A 17964-nucleotide genomic window follows, 5' to 3' on the forward strand; every position below is an offset into this window, starting at 1 on the left:
GCTCTGCCCCCACAGTTACCAATTCAGAACTCAATTCATAGCCTCCCTTGCAGCTAGGATGCACTCGATGACTTAAATTCTTTCGGTGAGAACAACCAGAGCCGAACTGGACTGGAACTACACAGGCTGCACGTTGCTCCTGCCTCACTTCTAGCCCTTCAGCAGCTGTGGTGAGAACCAGAATCCCTCCTGGATGCCTCTGCCTCACTGGCCATTCTGCACTTACTTCTCTCGTGACCTGCTGCTGCCTGTGTGCAGTAAAACATCCTTGACCTGTCTTTCTGGGGCCTTCTCTACACGTGCTTTCTCTACATCTGATGTCATGAAGTTCGGGGCCAGTGATGGCACAGGTGACCAGTCCTTCCGCCCCTTATTTCTGAAGCCAACGAGGAAGAAGAACAGGGGGGACCCAGCCAGAGACCACAGTGGACAAGGATGAGAGCGTGCTCTGGCAGTCCAGTGTGCGTGGAAGGGGATTCTGGTCTTTCCTCTTCTCTCCAGTTATCAAAATTTGGCCAATTACTGGCGAATGAGGTCCTCTCACCTCTGAGACCCTGACAAGTGCCAAAGGGCATACAGGCAGAGGCAGCAGGAAAGCCTCATTTCTGCATGAAGCCCAGACCACTGAAGAGAAACTCCAAAGCTGTAAAACACTTAAAATACCTAGATTATCGGATATTTATTAAAGGAGAGGGAAGTCTCCTTTCTGGCTGACTTTTTTTTTTTTTTTTTTTTTTTGTCTTTTGTCTCTCTTTGTTGTTGTTGTTGTTGTTGTTGTTGTTGCTATTTCTTGGGCCGCTCCCGCGGCATATGGAGGTTCCCAGGCTAGGGGCTGAATCGGATCTGTAGCCACCGGCCTACACCAGAGCCACAGCAACGCGGGATCCGAGCCGCGTCTGCAACCTACACCACAGCTCACGGCAACGCCGGATCGTTAACCCACTGAGCAAGGGCAGGGACCGAACCCGCAACCTCATGGTTCCTAGTCGGATTCGTTAACCACTGCGCCACGACGGGAACTCCTGGCTGACTTTTAAGGAAGTATTCTGGAGTCATACAGCCCACAGGCCAACAACTATTCTGACCCTTCCCTTTCCCCCCAGCTCCCTGTGGCAGCAAGGACGATGACCCTGCATCCCTGTTTGGCTGTCCTTTCTGTGGTGCGTCTCAGGCTGGTGTCCCCCTCCCAGAAGGCCTCCCCTCACCACCCCCCCAGGCTCCTTGGGACCAGCTTAGAACAACCATCTGGATAGAATGAGATTTTTTTCAGTCTCAGAGCCATTAAGTAACAACTACCTTAGCAACGATAGGGTTTTTTTGCGCTTTAATCCCAATACTTTCATTTTTTGCTACTGATACTGATCTTACTTTTTGTTTCTGAATGTTCAATGTTTTCTAGAACAAAGGCGTTTTCTCTGACTAACTCTGAAGAGCCAATTCCACAATTCTACTGGTCTGTTTGGTAGTAGTTGTTTGCTCTTTTTTTTTAAGTATACTCTTAATGATTTAATACCAATAAAGGGTGGGGAACAATTTAGTTAAATCTTTGGAATAGCCTATTGCCTCGATTAAGCTCTTTTTTTGTAGGATGTGGAAAACTGGGGAACCCTCCATTGTAGACAATTTAAAAGATCTTCGTGTTACATGTACACACTAACCACATCAAGTCTCAGCTCCAGAATTTCCAGGAACTTCCTAACACCTGGCTCCATGCGGGGAGTGGAGGCCCTCCTGAGGTCAGAGAAACCCGGAGGGAGCAAGCTCCCCAGCGCTGGTGAGGCCACCCCGCAGCCGCCCTGAGAGGAGCCAGGCAGCTGCTTCATCCGGCTCTTTTCCCTTGTAAATCCCTCTCCCCTCCAAGCACCTTCTCTCTACTAAAGTGCTTTTCTAATTCCACTCACAACTACAGATTTGACTCTTATTTTCAAAACTATAAGGGCAAAAGGCCTTAATAAATTTGTTGCTTATGATAATAATCAAACTGCCATAAACAATTTTTTATCAGAAAGAATTTCACTTTCTTCTACTACATAAAAGAAAAAGATTTCTTTGACCCTGAGGGAAAAACCTGTTGTAAAATACAGAAACAAAGCCATCCAAATCGTCTTTGTGGCAGTTAAAGAGGAGTTAAAGTAATGGCACTGAACAAATCTTTTTCCTTCTTTGTAAAACTTATAATTTCCATTCAGAATTCACTGTACAGTCTATCCCAATGCTGTACAGTATATACTGTTTTCACAACTACTTAAAAAGTAATAATGTGTAAAATAGGGAAGTAATTACTGGATCTCTCTTTGCTTTTTTGTGACTCCAAGTAAAGTTAGCATCAACCTAAGAACCTAAGATTTTTCTACACACTAAAAAAAAAAAAAACAAAAAAAAAAAACAATCTAACCTATACCAGGTCTTCAGAAGAAAGGGTCTATCTAAGACATTTTTCCCTTTAAAAATAATCAGTTAGAAAATAATTTATTGAACTGATCCCAACAATTCACTCATCTCTGAGGAAGATATAGCTCTTTCCCCTTTGAGGGAATTTAAAGAATTTGGGTTAGTAGCTGTATTAACACAACCTGTCAAGCATCAACCCATAAATTTCAGGAGACTGTATCTGAAATGACAAGCCTCTAAAATCTAAAACTAAAATAAAAAGACATTAACTTACTACTAACTTAAAGGGAAAATGCAAGCTGGGAAATCTTAAAGTCATTTGGCAGATGAGCCGAGTGAGATACAGGTTGTTCTAATATTGCACACAGATTGAGTGTTAACGGACAAGGACTAAACTGTCCCAACTCCTGGTTCCGGCCACATTTCATCCCTTTAAGCAGTGGTGTGTTTCTGACTCGCTGGGGCAGGTACAGCTGCAGGTCAGGAACCTGCTTATGGTTCTGTCTCTGACACCGGGGTGTTAGCCCCAGCTGCACAGGGGAGGCACCAGGGGGGCTCAGAAAAAAAGACGGAGGGAAGTGTTCACCTTCAGATGCCACTGATACGGGCATCCAAGCACGGCTGTAAAGCCCAGCAGGAGAGCCTGACCTTTGGCAAAGCTCGAGGACCCCTGGCCTGAGCTATATGCTACTCCGTCAGTTTAACTTCCCATGTATTTTCTGGTATTTTTGCCATCACTGTTTGTTTTTCAAGGAGCACGAAAGGAACGTGGTTGGTTGATTTTACTGATATCAACCGTTAGCTGAAACTGAATTGTTTAAAGTTTAACGTAACTGTCATACTTAATGTTTCTCTGATGAAGGCAAATAAACCAAGTTTATTTAAAACATAACTCAAGTAATTATAATGCTACCTAAAACATATACTCGATGGAGTTCCCGTCGTGGCGCAGTAGTTAACGGGTCCGACTAGGAACCATGAGGTTGCGGGTTCGGTCCCTGCCCTTGCTCAGTGGGTTAACGATCCGGCGTTGCCGTGAGCTGTGGTGTAGGTTGCAGACTCGGCTCGGATCCCGCGTTGCTGTGGCTCTGGCGTAGACCGGTGGCTACAGCTCCGATTCGACCCCTAGCCTGGGAACCTCCATATGCCACGGGAGCGGCCCAAGAAATAGCAACAACAACAACAAAAAGACAAAAGACCAAAAAAAAAAAAAAAAAAAAAAAAAAAATATATATATATATATATATATATACTTGAGATTTACATCTCAAAAATAAAAATATACTAAAAAAGCTTAATAGCTATTTTTTTATTTTATTAGGCTTCACTTTAATTTTATTCCATTTGTCCTCTTTAAACAACTTTAACAGATACTTTAGGTTGAAAGTCTATATATGTAATTTAGAACTCATATGTAAATAATAAAGCAGAAGCTACCAGCAGAGAAGAGGCACTGTCCTTGTATATAACCTTTAGAATCTCTAGGAGTTCCCGTCGTGGCGCAGTGGTTAACGAATCCGACTAGGAACCATGAGGTTGCGGGTTCGGTCCCTGCCCTTGCTCAGTGGGTTAACGATCCGGTGTTGCCGTGGGCTGTGGTGTAGGTTGCAGACACGGCTCGGATCCCGCGTTGCTGTGGCTCTGGCGTAGGCTGGTGGCTACAGCTCCGATTCAACCCCTAGCCTGGGAACCTCCATATGCCACGGGAGCGGCCCAAGAAATAGCAACAATAACAACAACAACAACAACAACAAAAAAAAAGACAAAAGACAAAGAAAAAAAAAAGAATCTCTAGAACAAGGTAAATGTTAGGACATTTTTTTTTAAATATGTGTATATACATATACATATATAGACATATATTTTATATATATATATATATAAACATCCTAATATACAAGTAGCTTTCCAAACTGAAAGATAAATTACTTTACATTTTCCAATTAAACTTTCAAGTATAAAACCTGGTCTTTCCTCATTTTTAGGAAAAAAAGGCTACAGATTTAAAACTTTACCTTTCACCTGAAATGTGATCTCTAATACACTTCTGTTTAGAAAGTCACATTGAATGCTTCAAAATATGTTGAAATTCAACTACCATACAGGAAGTAAATAAAACCAGTTAAATAGTCCAGAAATGTAAATTTTAAAGCACAAATAAAAATTACCATATCTAAAAATCCTTTCAAAAATATTTTCTTGGTACAAAACTCCATCTACAGGGAGCTTTGGCACCAGAGACAGGAGCATCTGCTATCTACTTGGAAGCAGAAATGTGAGGTGTAAATGTATTTTGCTGGGAAACCTTAAATACCTTCATATTCACTGATGAAGAACAACTGAGGGAATCAAGACAAAAATGCGGCCAACAAAAGGCCATTATTTATACAAATCTGCAATCCAGTGAAGAAACTCCAAACCTTTCAGGTGTACAAGCAAAGCAGTGTGGCTCCAAGTCTCTTAGTTCAGAACAAGCATATGTGAAAATGCCCTCAGTGACAGAGCAAAAGAAAGCTCACAGCATTCGCTACTTTACAGGCCAAAAGGTTTACCTTCATTTTATTGATGTGTTTATACATGTATATACCTATATACATGCAAAATATATGTCTAACATATTCTTTAATATACAGATATATTTCATTACGCCAGGATGCCAACATCACACAAATGTTCTGTTTTATATACGTGTGTGTGCAAGTGCGTGCCCGCACACAGGTACAGGTAGGTGTCTCTGAGTGAGTATAAACTATCAATTAGAGTCTGAATGTAAAACAGACACTAGGTGCCCACTGCTCTCCATTATGTTAAGCCTTCCTTTATTTCGTTAAGCCAAGCCTTGCTTTCTCATCCTACCACACTCTAATATGCTCCTTAAAAATAGGAAGTCTAAGGTCTTTTGAGAGAAAACCAAAACTAAGCCCTGACTGTTGAATTCACACCTAGGATTCAGAGAGTAAGTTGAAACAAACATGGCAAAAAACTCTGCATTTTTAAAGTATTTAACCAGTCCTCCTCGCCTCATTCTTCCTTATTTTTCAGAAACACTGTTCAAAACTATACCCAAATATAATCTTAGCTGTATTTTTAAAAGCAACTTTTTTCCAGAATAGACTGACAATATAAAATAAAGTAACACAGGTGGGAATCCTAGAACTCCGTTGGCTCCTTAATAACCCCAAAGAAAACATTTATTTTAGCCAAACAATTGTAGTGTTTGCCTCCTTTTAGAAACATCTGCTGCCAAAATAAACATTTGCATTGGAAGAAGTATTCTGGCTGTTAAGATGGTACCAAATAAAATGCTTATGTTCTGAAATAAATATTTTACTCAAAAAACACACAGCAAAATAGACACATCCAAAGCCTGTAGAAGATAAATTAAGGACGCAAATTAAAACACCTATCCATTTTTAGTGTCTTTCAAAAGAACCTCAGTTTTTAGGTCAGTTGCTATTTTGATTTAAAGTGATACATCCAGATGGGTCACCTTAATAAAAAAACAAGTTCTGTTTAATTTTGCCATGATACCTTTCAAAACAACTATTATACTCCATACTCTTGTTAATGGAAAGGTCTTTCCAATACAGATGTTTTTAAAAAACTAAAAAAGTCATGTTTTCCTATTATAAAAGCACTCATGAACTTAAATCTCTCACTTTGCCCTCTTTCCCAAGGTTTTATAATTGCAACAGGTGTCGGGTTATACAAACATCTGCAAGGAGATAAGGAGTTTTAAAATATCAATTCAATCACCTTTGATAGCTCAGGAAAAGTCTCAGACCACATAACTGAAATCTGCTTGACACAAATAAATATATTTTTGCTTCTGTAGCTTATTTCTTCTCAGTGCTATCTCTTTTACATGAAAAATCTTCTTTAAAGCAAGTTGGCACAGGCCTGTGTATACATTTATGATCACGGAGGACAAACATTTGCTCACCCAGTCCCTGATCCAACAAAAGATATCCTGGTGTCTAAGTTTAAAAAACAAAATCGGATTTTAGTAACATTAAAGATTATATACATCTCTGTGCAGCTCTGTATTAGATGAAATCAACAGTGTACTTCTGTTAACCATCCTCAGGTTGGAATTCCAGGAGCCTAGAGGCAGAACATTCTCCACAGAGGCATAGAAAATTCATTTCCCCTCTCAGCTCAATAAAAACCCAAGTAGACTAGTTTTTAGGGCACCATGCAAAACTAATCTGTTTAGCCATGTATTTGCCTGATGATGTGAGAGAATCAGCAAGTCAAAAACCACAAGTCTAGTTCCAGTTAATAAATACCAAAATGATGTACTTTTATCACATCATGCTTCAAAGACCCATCATGAGTATATTTCAAAAATAAAATCATCACCATACAAATCGAGAATCACCAGGTTAATACTAAAATCAAACGCTCAGTGGCCAGTTCCTCCTGACTCCCAGAGACAGAAAGTAAGCAGTGATACCATACACGTTAAATTTTATATAAGCACGTGGTTCTTTCTAACACAATACTCATTTAAAATTCCTATCACAGGAGTGGAATGCCAGCCAGGAATCAAACTGTGACCCCTGAGCCAAAGACAACTTACCACTCAGCTGGTAAGTGGGCAACTCAATTTACAAACTTGAATCCTGCATTTTAATCCTTTGCAGAAATATACGAGCAATATTAAATGAACTGGCTTCAGCTCATTAGAGGTTCACAAACCAAGCACAGAAAGCTTTTGGAGGCCGTCCAAAGCAAAGTCATGCCCAGGTGGTGATGTCCACTCAATAAAAACTCAATGTCATCATTACCTTCCAACTTTTTCCCTGAAGATGAGCAGCCAGGACCACAACAAAGCTTGGCCAATTACAATAGCACTGGGAGAAGATGGACAGGCCCATCAGCCAATCACTGTGCCAGGACCTTTTCGTAGACCAAATTTATAACCATCCAGAATTCACAAACAAAGCAACTCACTGAAAATTCCTCACCAAAGAACACATACTAAACCTAACCTAATAAATGTGCTCTAATAACCTTTACCAAAACCTTTTTCCCTTTCCAAAGCTATAAATTAGCCTAGACCTAACTGTAACACCTAAGTTCACATGAACTTGGTACTATGCTGTATGTCCCCTTTAAAAATGTTACCCATATTCAAAAATGCATTAGTAATTCTTTTTAGCTTTCATTTTTATTTATTTAATTTTGTCTTTTATTCTTTCAGGGCTGCATCCACAACATATGGAGGTTCCCAGGCTAGGGGGTCTAATCGGAGCTTTAGGCACTGGCCTACACCAGAGACACAGCAACGTGGGATCTGAACCACGTCTGTGACCTACATCACAGCTCACAGCAATGCCGGATCCTCATCCCAATGAGCAAGGCCAGGGATCGAACCCGCAACCTCATGGTTCCTAGTCAGATTCACTAACTACTGAGCCACAACGGGAACTCCCTTTTTAGCTTTTAGATTTCAAAACAAGGTACAATATTGCAAGGCTGTTTTATAACTAAATGAAAAGGTAAAAAAGCAAAGACTATTTAGAACTTTGATTAAAATTAACTCAATATGGGAATTTGACACTTTATAGCCAGGGCATTCAATTTCTTACCAGATACACTATTTTCATTTCATCATCTGTGCTTAATTAGAATTAGGCATTTCTTTTGGTTAGCAGTAAAATACCTAATCTGAAATATTAACAATTTTCTAAAATACTTGGTGGGTAATCTTTATCAATTTGTCCCTTCAAATAAATCCAAGAGCTACTGGATTTCCAAAGTACATAAGATTCACTAGGATTAAATAAAACCAAAATGTTAAGAAAACCGAGGTTATTCCATATATCTCTGTATGTCTTCTACTTTTAGCCTTACATACATGGGAAGAAAATAATGAAAAAAATATTCCTGGGTAATCAATCATTCCTCACACATCTCCATTTGGGACTGCAAACTAAACCAGTGTCATAAACTTTTTCCTTTTTTGTTTTGTTTTTTGCTTTTTTTTAGGGCCACACCCACAGCATATGGAAATTCCCAGGGTAGGGGCCAAATTGGAGCTGCAGCTGCCAGCCTACACCACAGCCACAGCAATGCCAGGTCCGAGCCGAGTCTGAGACCTACACCTCAGCTCACAGCAACAACAGTTCCTTAACCCACTGAACAAGGCCAGGGATCAAACCCACATCCTCATAGATACTAATCAGATTCATTTCCGCCAAGCCACACTGGCAAATCCCTTAAACTTCTAATAAGATTTTAACTCATTCAGAGAAAAAGGTAAAGAAGCATCCAGTAGCTTGCCAGGAGCAGCATCTTCTGTAACGGCTCTCAAATTTCCCTTCAGGAAAACAAGCTGGAAAAGAAGGTGCAGGAACAGGGAGTGGTGGCATCAACTTCTCACCCTCTTTCTGCCTCTACTTTCTTTCTGTGGCCAGAGTATCATACAGGTCTGTCAGCCCCCAAATGAAATTAGCAGTAGAGTAGAATTAGAACTTTAGCAGCTAGCTACCTGGGCCTTCTTCCCCTCAACTAAGGGAAAATTAGCTTTGAACGTGGGGGGAGTTGGAGAGAGAGAAGGAAGAAAAAAAAAAAAAAATCACAACTCTCACCTTACTTTTCAATCCCTTACAAATTATCTCCCTCTCATAACTAGCAGCCTCAACTAAAGATTTTTACTCTGGGCAGCACAATATTACTGGAAGAAAGGGGCAATGCTGAACAAAGTTACGAGCACAATTAAGTATGCAACTGACTGCTAGAATTCCGAGCGGCCTCTCTTGAATAAATAAGGGCTGAGAACTTCCGACAATAACGAAGGCCATTTAAAGAAGCAACAGCTGGGATTCAAAAGCTGAGCTACTCCCATCTTTCCTTACCAACCGCCTTAAAATGAAAATATCGCCAAAAGACAAACTAAGATAAACAAGAAAGGTAGTTTTCAGTCTCTAAAAAGAAAAGCCCCAGACGCAATTTATTCATGAGCTTTCAGGACACAGCTATGGAGCACATAAAGTAGGATGTATCATTCTCCACGTCCACTTTAGAGAGAACGAAAGTTCTACCCAGTTTTTTTTTTCCCACAACAATTTTTGGTCAGACATAGTAAGAATCACTGAGAGAAAGTACCGTGAAACTGTACAGCATAACCTCTCTGGAGGCAGGAAAACGTCCAAGGAAAGGCCCCAGCCTGACGCACCCCAGGTTAAAGGCGCTGTGCGGGGACTCAGAAATAGGCCTTGCTGGTGTCCCTAGAAACCACATACCCTGGCGAGTCTGAAGCTCAGGCCAACAGAGCAAAGCTATATGCGCAGTAGCCACAGACTGTAGGCTTACTCCTGCTAGAAGGCAGATGGTCATTTAAGGGAACTCCAACTATTTGATTCTAGAGAAAAAGGAGGAAAATATTGGATCTTTTTTTTTCAAGAGCAGGAAAAGCCTTTTTTGTTTGTTTTATGTAACAACAAAAAAAACCATCAAACCCAAGAAAACTGATACACATCAAATTCTCTTACCTGAAATACAGAAATCTTTTAGCAAAAGAACGTAAGAAATGTGTCAAGAAATAAAAGCAAAATAACTTTTTGGGAGGCTTAAAAAGAATTTAAGTTGATGCCATCTTTATGAGAAAGACCTTTAAATAACTTAAAACTTCACCTTAAGAAGTTTATTCACAGTTCAAAATCTGACACTGTCTGACATCAGAAATATTAGAAAGCCAAGTTCACTTTAGGGCTTAAATCTATATAATTTGCTGCAAAATGATGACACAGTCAATCTTTCCAATATAGCTGGGAACTCAGGCTTTCTACCAGACATGAATTTTATGCATTTTGTTCTAAGAAGCTCACTTTTCCTTCTTTAAAAGAAAGGTGGAAAAACTGTACCTGTGATTATTTCAAGAAATTTTGAAAATTTGGAGTTCCCGCTGTGGAGCAGTAGGTTAAGAATCTGACTGCAGCAGCTCCAGTCACTGCAGAGGTGAAGGTTCAACCCCTGGCCCAGAGCAGTGGGTTAAAGGAGCCAGCATTGCCACAGGCCATTGTCCCTGCTGGGAACTTCCATATGCCATGTGTGCGGCCATTAAAAAAAAGAAAGAAAAAAACAAAGAAAAAGAAACTATGAAAATTAAAAGAAAGCAGAAAATCAGTTAAATCCCTCCCAATTCTCTCAAAACTAATATTCAGTAGACAGTAAGAGACAAAGACAAAACCAGAACTGATTGTGGGGTGGGGTGGGGTGGGAGTAGTAAAAGCCAGCACAAACCTGCTGCTGTGGATACTGCATTCCCCCCATGGCCCCTGGGGTCCGACCTTGAATGCCGATTGGATACCGCTGTGGGCCCGGGGGGCCGTAGGAACCTGCCGGGTAAGGGCTGCTCTGCTGTGGCTGAGAATGAGGGTTACCACCCATCCCATACAACTGAGGTCTCTTCATCACCATGGGATCCATTGGGCTGCCCTGTAAAGAAAGAAATGAAGTAGCTTTATTAAGTCATTACTACAAAGGGGGAAAGTTTCTTATGCTAACATATACATTAAAAACACAACTATCTTTACTTTTGAAAATATTAAAAAACTGACCTGACAAATAAAACCCAGAAGAACACTAAGAAAAAAACCTAGGTAGATACAAGACATTTCATTTTTTACTTTTAGCAAGATTTTAACAATTAGGAGGGATCCGGAGCAATCAACATAAGGAAAGGTTTCGCATCCTATGTAGAGAGCAAACACCTGCATCTAAAATTCGACTGTGCATGTAGGACGCGGGCATGAGCGTCAATCTCTCCCAGCTCCTGTAGCTTCCCAGTAGCAAAGGCAAAGTAGAGTGAGTGGGCAGGAGCCCTTCTGACTTCAGAGTAGTCTTAGAACAACTGCTTTGTTTTAGACCAGAGTCTGCAAGCCCCGATCAAACATTAATGCATCTGAGTGCTCATTAGAAAGTGAAAGGATAGATTTTAGATAACACAGGACGTCTAGGGTAAAATTTTTCAAAGATCACTAGTGCACATGAATAAGCACCCAGACTGTGAGTCACAAGCCACCTTCCCTATGTAAGTAAGCATCTTACCAAACATAACTAGTTCAAACCTAGACTTTGAGTTTTATTTCTGGCTTGGTGAGTCAGCCCATGGGCCTCAGGGCCAAGGCCATTCAGGGGAGCCTGAACTGAAGCCTCTGCCTGGGCCTTCATGCCCCGGACGCTCCAAAAGAGCAAAGCAGGGGTGGGGAGTCCCTCGCCCCAGTGCACAAATGCCTCTGGTTCCTTCCTTCCAGAATCATTTACTGATGCCTACTGTGTACCAGACTCTGTGTCCACGCTGCGTACTTGGAGGCGGTCAGGAAGGCTTGAAGATGAGCAGGGTACATGGGAAGAAGCCAGCTGCATGGTGGGGAGAGGCAGGGCACAGAGCACCACAAAGCAGAAGACACAGCACAAAACACAGGCTGAGTTCCCATTGTGGCTCCGTGGTAATGAACCGGACCAGTATCTATGAGGATGCAGGTTCAATCCCTGGCTTGGCTGGCTCAGTGAGTTAAGGATCCAGCGCTGCCGTGAGCTGTGGTGTAGGTCACAGATGCAGCTCGGATCCAGCATTGTTGTGGCTGTGGTGTAGGCCAGAGGCTCAAAGGAGAAGAGCTGCCTGGCATGTGTGAGGAAACATAAACAGTTCATATCCAAATGAAGCAGAGAAGCAGCAACTGGAGCAAGCAGAAGCCAGTAGATGGGTAAGCCTTACATGTCATTTTACAGGCTTCAGACTGTATCCTGAGGGTAAAACAGTGGGTGCTTTTAACAGAGCACTACAGTCAGATCCACCTTTCAGAAGGACCGCTCTCCTGGCCGGTGCCTGGAGCCGGGGTGGGCTGTTGCAGCAGGCAGGTGAGCTGAGGTCCTGAGCTGGTAGCAGTAGTGGGAGAAAGCAAGCCCAGAATGGAAGCAAAATGACCTGGGAGGCCAACAGAGTGATGGAAGACAGGTTTGAGAGTGACTTAACAGATGATAAGACACCAGCTGAGACAGAGCACACAGGGGGTGGGGAGAGGCAGATCAACTCCTGCAGGGGGGCGGGAGCCTTCAGTCTTCTGAACGGGAAACTTGAGGTCCCTATAGGAAATCCAGTTGAGAATACCCAGAAGAGCCACCATGAATTTCCAGCCTGGGAGTAAGGTCTGACCTAGACTCCTAAGTAGGGAAGTCAGCACAGAGAGGGCACATGCTCCCGGAGGGCAGCAAGCTCTGTTTCACTCAATCACGGTGTATCTCCAGGTGGAACAGTGTACCTGGCACATAGGGAATGCTCAATAAATGCTGGACGGATTAATCAATCTGAAGCAAGTAAAACCCAAGGACTTTGTCCAACAAGAACACGTGAAAAGAGAATGATGGGTAGAAAACGAAGTTCTAGAGACTAACACCATTTATGCAAGAGGGGAAAAGGAGTCCAGGACAAGGCCAAAAAAAAAGGTCAGAAAGTGTGGTGGGAGGTTGTGGGGTCACTGGGGAGAAGGCACATGTGCAGCAACCGGCTAAATGCGGCGCAGGTGTCCACAAGCTGAGGGCTACAGCTCTGGCTGTGCTTGATGACCAGGAGGTGACCACGGAGCTGGGCAAGGGCAGTCTCACAGACAAGAGGCCAGGGGGAGCCACGAGTGTGGACCCCGAACCCAAGGTAGACAAGCTACAAGAACCACCAGTCCCCTCTGCTCCCCCCAAGGCCACCCGTGGTCTCTGCCCTGCCTCGTTAGGGATACCCTGGTGCTCATTTCAATGACTTGGGCAATCCACTCATCAACCCATCACTAAGCATCTACCATGCGCGCTGGGTGGGACACTGGAAGCAAAAGGCAGACACGTGTCAGCGGCTGACCTGGAGAAATGAACAGGGCATGGAAGGAGACCAGCTGGACAAAGACGACATCCTCTCGGGAGACACGCACTGAGAGGAGGGCGCATTCCCGTGGTCTGAGTTAACCAAGCCTCCTATGGAAACACCTGAGCTGGGACCTGGGGGAGCCACTCAACTGCGCCAGGAACTGATCTCACCTGAATGAAAACATGTGCTGGCCCAACAGTTCTGCTCAAAATTCACAATTTCATGGATTTTTTTAACTGCATTACGTTCACCGGTCAAGAAAACATTTACTTACAATGACAGGAATTGCTCAAACGATATCCTGATGCTACACGACCTGCGCTGACCGCACAATTCAACACACAAACCTAACACGTTGATCTCATGTAATGAGACTAAAATCGAAACCAGAATTTTCTCAGAATGAATTAAATGAGAATTAATGCCTAAGCAAAGCAAAATGTAATGATTTTCCACACTTTCTTTCAAAAGATAAAATAGAACTTTCTATGGAAGTGTGAAAATCAAGGCCAAGCTGGTGATGCTAGAATCCGCAAAGTGAATGCACAGCCCATAGAGAGACTGAGCAAATCAGATTTCAGGCTAAATTTCCAATACGGACCCCTGAGGCAGCCCTATCTGCACATTCAATCTGAATTAGCCAGGGCACAGGCAAGGCCTGCTTCTTCCACTTTAAACAGTGCATGACCCAAACTGGCTTAATTAAAGCAGAAATTTAAAATGGGAAAATGATTGGAATGTCTATATTTTAATGCTATAGATAACAGTGCAGCAAATTCATCTTATCAGTGACTAAAATTGTTTTGTAATATCTTTCTCATCACTGCCATAAACTCTCACAACCCTACTTAAAATTCAGTTAATTTGCACCCATGTCAAAATGTTAGCTTAAACCTGAGATTTCTGAAAATCGAAAGCATGAAATATACAGATTATCTCTACCTCTCAAAATGCATCAAATGCCTTTTAGTGAGACTTCAGATATGAAAACAGATACTTACACAGTGCAAATTATTTAATTTTAACCTTCTCTCCTTATGGCCTATTATTAAATATTCATCCACAATCCAAATTCATCCTGCTGTGTACTCTTGCTATTTTTAACACTAAATATGCACAACTGCAGGATCTCAACCCCTGCATTTTACTACTCTCTTCTTCAAGAAACTGAAAAAAAAAAAAAAACAAATCAAATCTAAGACTTTTCCACAAAAAACAAGTCACTTCTCATATTCACATCTAACCCAAAATGATTTTAGATTTTCATCATCCATCCTTTTGATCGATTCCAGAGTATCACCACTTTCAATCCTCACATAAAATGCACGTGATATCAGAGCCATCATCCACAGTAAGAACAGTCCTCAAATACTTCTCGAAAGCCATCCCAGGCCCTCTACCCTCTCCACGTACCATTCCGCAACTGCTGACGTTTGGACTTCAACTCCGGAAAGTAAGACGAGTGCTGTCAAAGTCACAATGTGTACAACCCATTTTCAAAGAGGTCTTAACTAGTCTCGGTTTAGTTACTGGCTTTTAATGAACTGTATTACTTGATAAGACTTTTTTATAACTCCTCCTTACTCAAGTTTTTAGATATGTATGTATTTAGATATGTACTTATATATATGCATGAGTTTCTCTCTTTCTCTCTCTCTCTCTCTCTCTCTCTCTCTCTCTCTCTCTCTCACACACACACACACACACACACACACACACACACCTCTCTCCTGGATCTCCTTCTGGGAAGCTGCCACTGCTACCTACATCCTCCAAAGCCTCGGAAGGTTTCCCATCCCTGGAGCTACTAAACAAGAAGGAGTACAATGCATATTTTTTTAAACATCTATTTGAATATAGATTCTAAATATATTAGGTAGCACAGTTAGGTGGTATTACAGGCATTTAAATAGGTTTTCAGAGGCTCGCCTGGAAATCTAACTACGCTTTAAAGATTATCCAAGTTCAAGAACAAGTCATTGTATTTTCAGTAAACTTCAGATATACTTGATGCTTTTTATATTTAGAGGCTCCCTCAGTATCACTCTTTCTGAGTATGCCTACACGCGTATTTTATAACAAAGATATCTATGTAACTGTATTCACCTCTAAATACCAAGTTAATGAGATAGTTTATTAATGAATACAATATTTCACAATTTTTCAGCCAAATTCCTTAAACCACAAATTGAAGAAAGGAACTGAAAAACCCACAGAAAGAGGAACTACGATATCTTCATGATCCACAGTCCGTATCTATATACCTGGATTAAACAAGAGCTCAGAAAAGAAACTCTTCCCATTTTGAAGAATTATTTGGGAAGAACTCCTGTCTTACCAACAACTAGAGAAAATTTCTGAAAGTAATATCCCACTACATACGAAACAACAAAAATAATAAAACCCAGAGTGTGAGTCAATGAGTATTTGAACTAGTGGGTATAAAGCAGTGGTGAACTCTTTATGGAATATGACAAAAAGCTTTAAGCAAAAGCTTTAAAAATGATGTTCCAACTACAATACTCGCTCAAATGGGGCAGGAGTGCTGTTTATCCTGACTCCTAAAACTGAAGGGAGACAGCCTGGCAGCATCGTCTGTCATGTGGGGCAAGCATGGGCTTTGGACTCAGCTGGGGTCCATGCCCTTATCCACCACTTATTACCACTGTGCGACTCCGAATACGGTGCTTATTTCTTAGTTTTCTCAGTCACTAAGTGGGAAAAAGGATACCCGGCTCATGATAATAATGAAAGTAGAATTAGTGAAAACTAAAAGGATCTCAGAGCCTCTAACTGTTCAAAGAAAACTGGAACAACACAACTAATAAACGATTACATAATATGAGAATGATCCACAATATACCAGCATAGTGGAACAGACAGGGACACGGAAAAAGTACTTCTAAGACAATGTCAAGTGCTTAGGAGCGATGGGCGTGAATTACAGCCATGTGAAAACCCAGCTGATGAGGATCACGGCCAGCCACAGGGACCTGTACGCAGCGGCCGTCATAGCGGGAAGCAGTCTATGTTGACTTTTCTGGGATGATGCCTCAGCAGAACTCTACAAGGCCTGTGTTTTCCCCAGGCATCCTGCAAACATGACCACAGCTTGCTGTGGAGTGGGGGTGGATGGGACACAGCTGTCCTGCATTCAGCCTCCTCCAACCCCCTAACCCACTCTCAGTTTCAGCACAAACATGTAGGAGGATCTCCTGCTCTCCTCTTGGCCTAAACCCACGCTCTCTCAAGCCCTGGTTCAAGGACCACAGAGCTTCCCCCTTCACCACACGCCCCGTAACACTATCTGAGGGACCTGCTGCAATCTGTCCCATGCAGCTTGTAACTGACTTCTGAGTTGCCCCATATTGATATTTAACTCATGAACATTTTTTTTTATTTGTCATGCGCTATTTCTGAACTCCCAAGCAGACTAAGATGGCAACATCCACATTTTGACCTTTTATGTCACTTAGCACATAGCACAAATGACTTAGAATAAACATGGCAACTCCGTAACTGCCTGGGAATAAGGACTGATCACATGAAATACAATGTTCTCAAAAATGAAAAGTAAAACTCACTAATTTCTACACTGATTCTGTACACACATGCAGAAGATGCATGGAACGTCAAGTGCAATAGTGAAGTTCTCCTCCTAATGGCATTAAAATCAATTTAAGTCAAAAACAGGAGCCGGGCACCAAAGTTTCTTCCCTCACTTCATTCACATTCCTCTCCAAGCCAGAAAGTACCAAGATGCTCAGTTATGCCGTCACCACCACCACAGAATCCAATTACCGAAGGTGGCGTCATGGAGGCTTGGAGCTGCGGGGACTCACCCCAAGGCTGCAGAACTAGCAGAGCTGAGGCGGGGACACACGTTTCCTGACTCAGGCCCACAGTTCCTTCTACTGTATCATGCTCTGTGTGCCTTCATGAGACTGAGGTAGGGGGAAAACGCAACCAAGTTTTCTTACTTCTATTAATGACGAAACAGTACCTGTTTATTAAGACCTGAACACTGAAACTTCAAATCCGGTTATAAATACAGTGTAAGTTCTTCTTGTGTCAATCAGGAATATTTGCCACATTTTGAAATGGTACAGGAAGGGAGTTCCCGTTGTAGCTCAGTGGAAACGAACCTGACTTAGTATCCATGAGAATATGGGTTCGATCCTTGGCCTTGCTTAGTGAGTTAAGGACCTAGACTTGCAGTGAGCTGTGGTGTGGGTCACAGTGGCACCTCAGATCCCACATTGCCAGCAGCTACAGCTCTCTGATTGGACCCCTAGCCTGGGAACTTCCATACACCACAGGTGTGGCTCTTAAAAAAAAAAAAAAAGTATAGGAAGGATCAAGAAATAGACTCCTGGGAGTTCCTGCTGTGACTCAGCAGAAACAAAACCCAACTCGTACCCATGAGGTTGCAGGTTTGATCCCTGGCCTTGCTCGGTAAGTTAAGGATCTGGCATTGCTGTGAGCTACAGTGTGGGTAGACAGTTGCAGCTCGGATTTGACCCCTGGCCCAGGAACTTCCATATGCTGCGAGTGTGGCCCTAAGAAGCAAAAAAGAAGAAAAAGAAATACACTCCTAAGACATCAGACAAGGCAGAAAAGGCTGTTTTGTTGTTGGCTCTAAGAAGCATCAAATTACTGCTGTGCTTTAAGCTTGATGCCATTCACAGCGTGCGAGGAGGGGCAGGCAG

General features: G+C 42.2%; 1 protein-coding gene across 29 annotated transcripts in view; it reads right to left on the bottom strand.

Annotated features, from left to right (window-relative positions):
• The window catches only part of ARID1B (AT-rich interaction domain 1B), a 434918-nt gene that overhangs the window by 372087 nt on the left and 44867 nt on the right, over window positions 1–17964 (bottom strand). For all 29 annotated transcript variants that reach the window (XR_014844179.1, XM_085022933.1, XM_085022923.1 and 26 more), the window contains one exon: window positions 10642–10836. Coding sequence is in view for 28 of the 29 variants with exons in the window: in XM_085022895.1 (XP_084879021.1) it covers window positions 10642–10836 (195 nt within the window). In the remaining variant the exon portion in view is untranslated. The remainder of the gene's footprint in view (window positions 1–10641; window positions 10837–17964) is intronic.

This window comes from Sus scrofa, chromosome 1 (assembly GCF_054392235.1).
Source record: "Sus scrofa isolate SSC_HxYL_T2T_F1_AM1 chromosome 1, Sscrofa_HxYL_maternal_Yorkshire_Landrace_v2.0, whole genome shotgun sequence".
NCBI lineage: Eukaryota > Metazoa > Chordata > Mammalia > Artiodactyla > Suidae > Sus > Sus scrofa.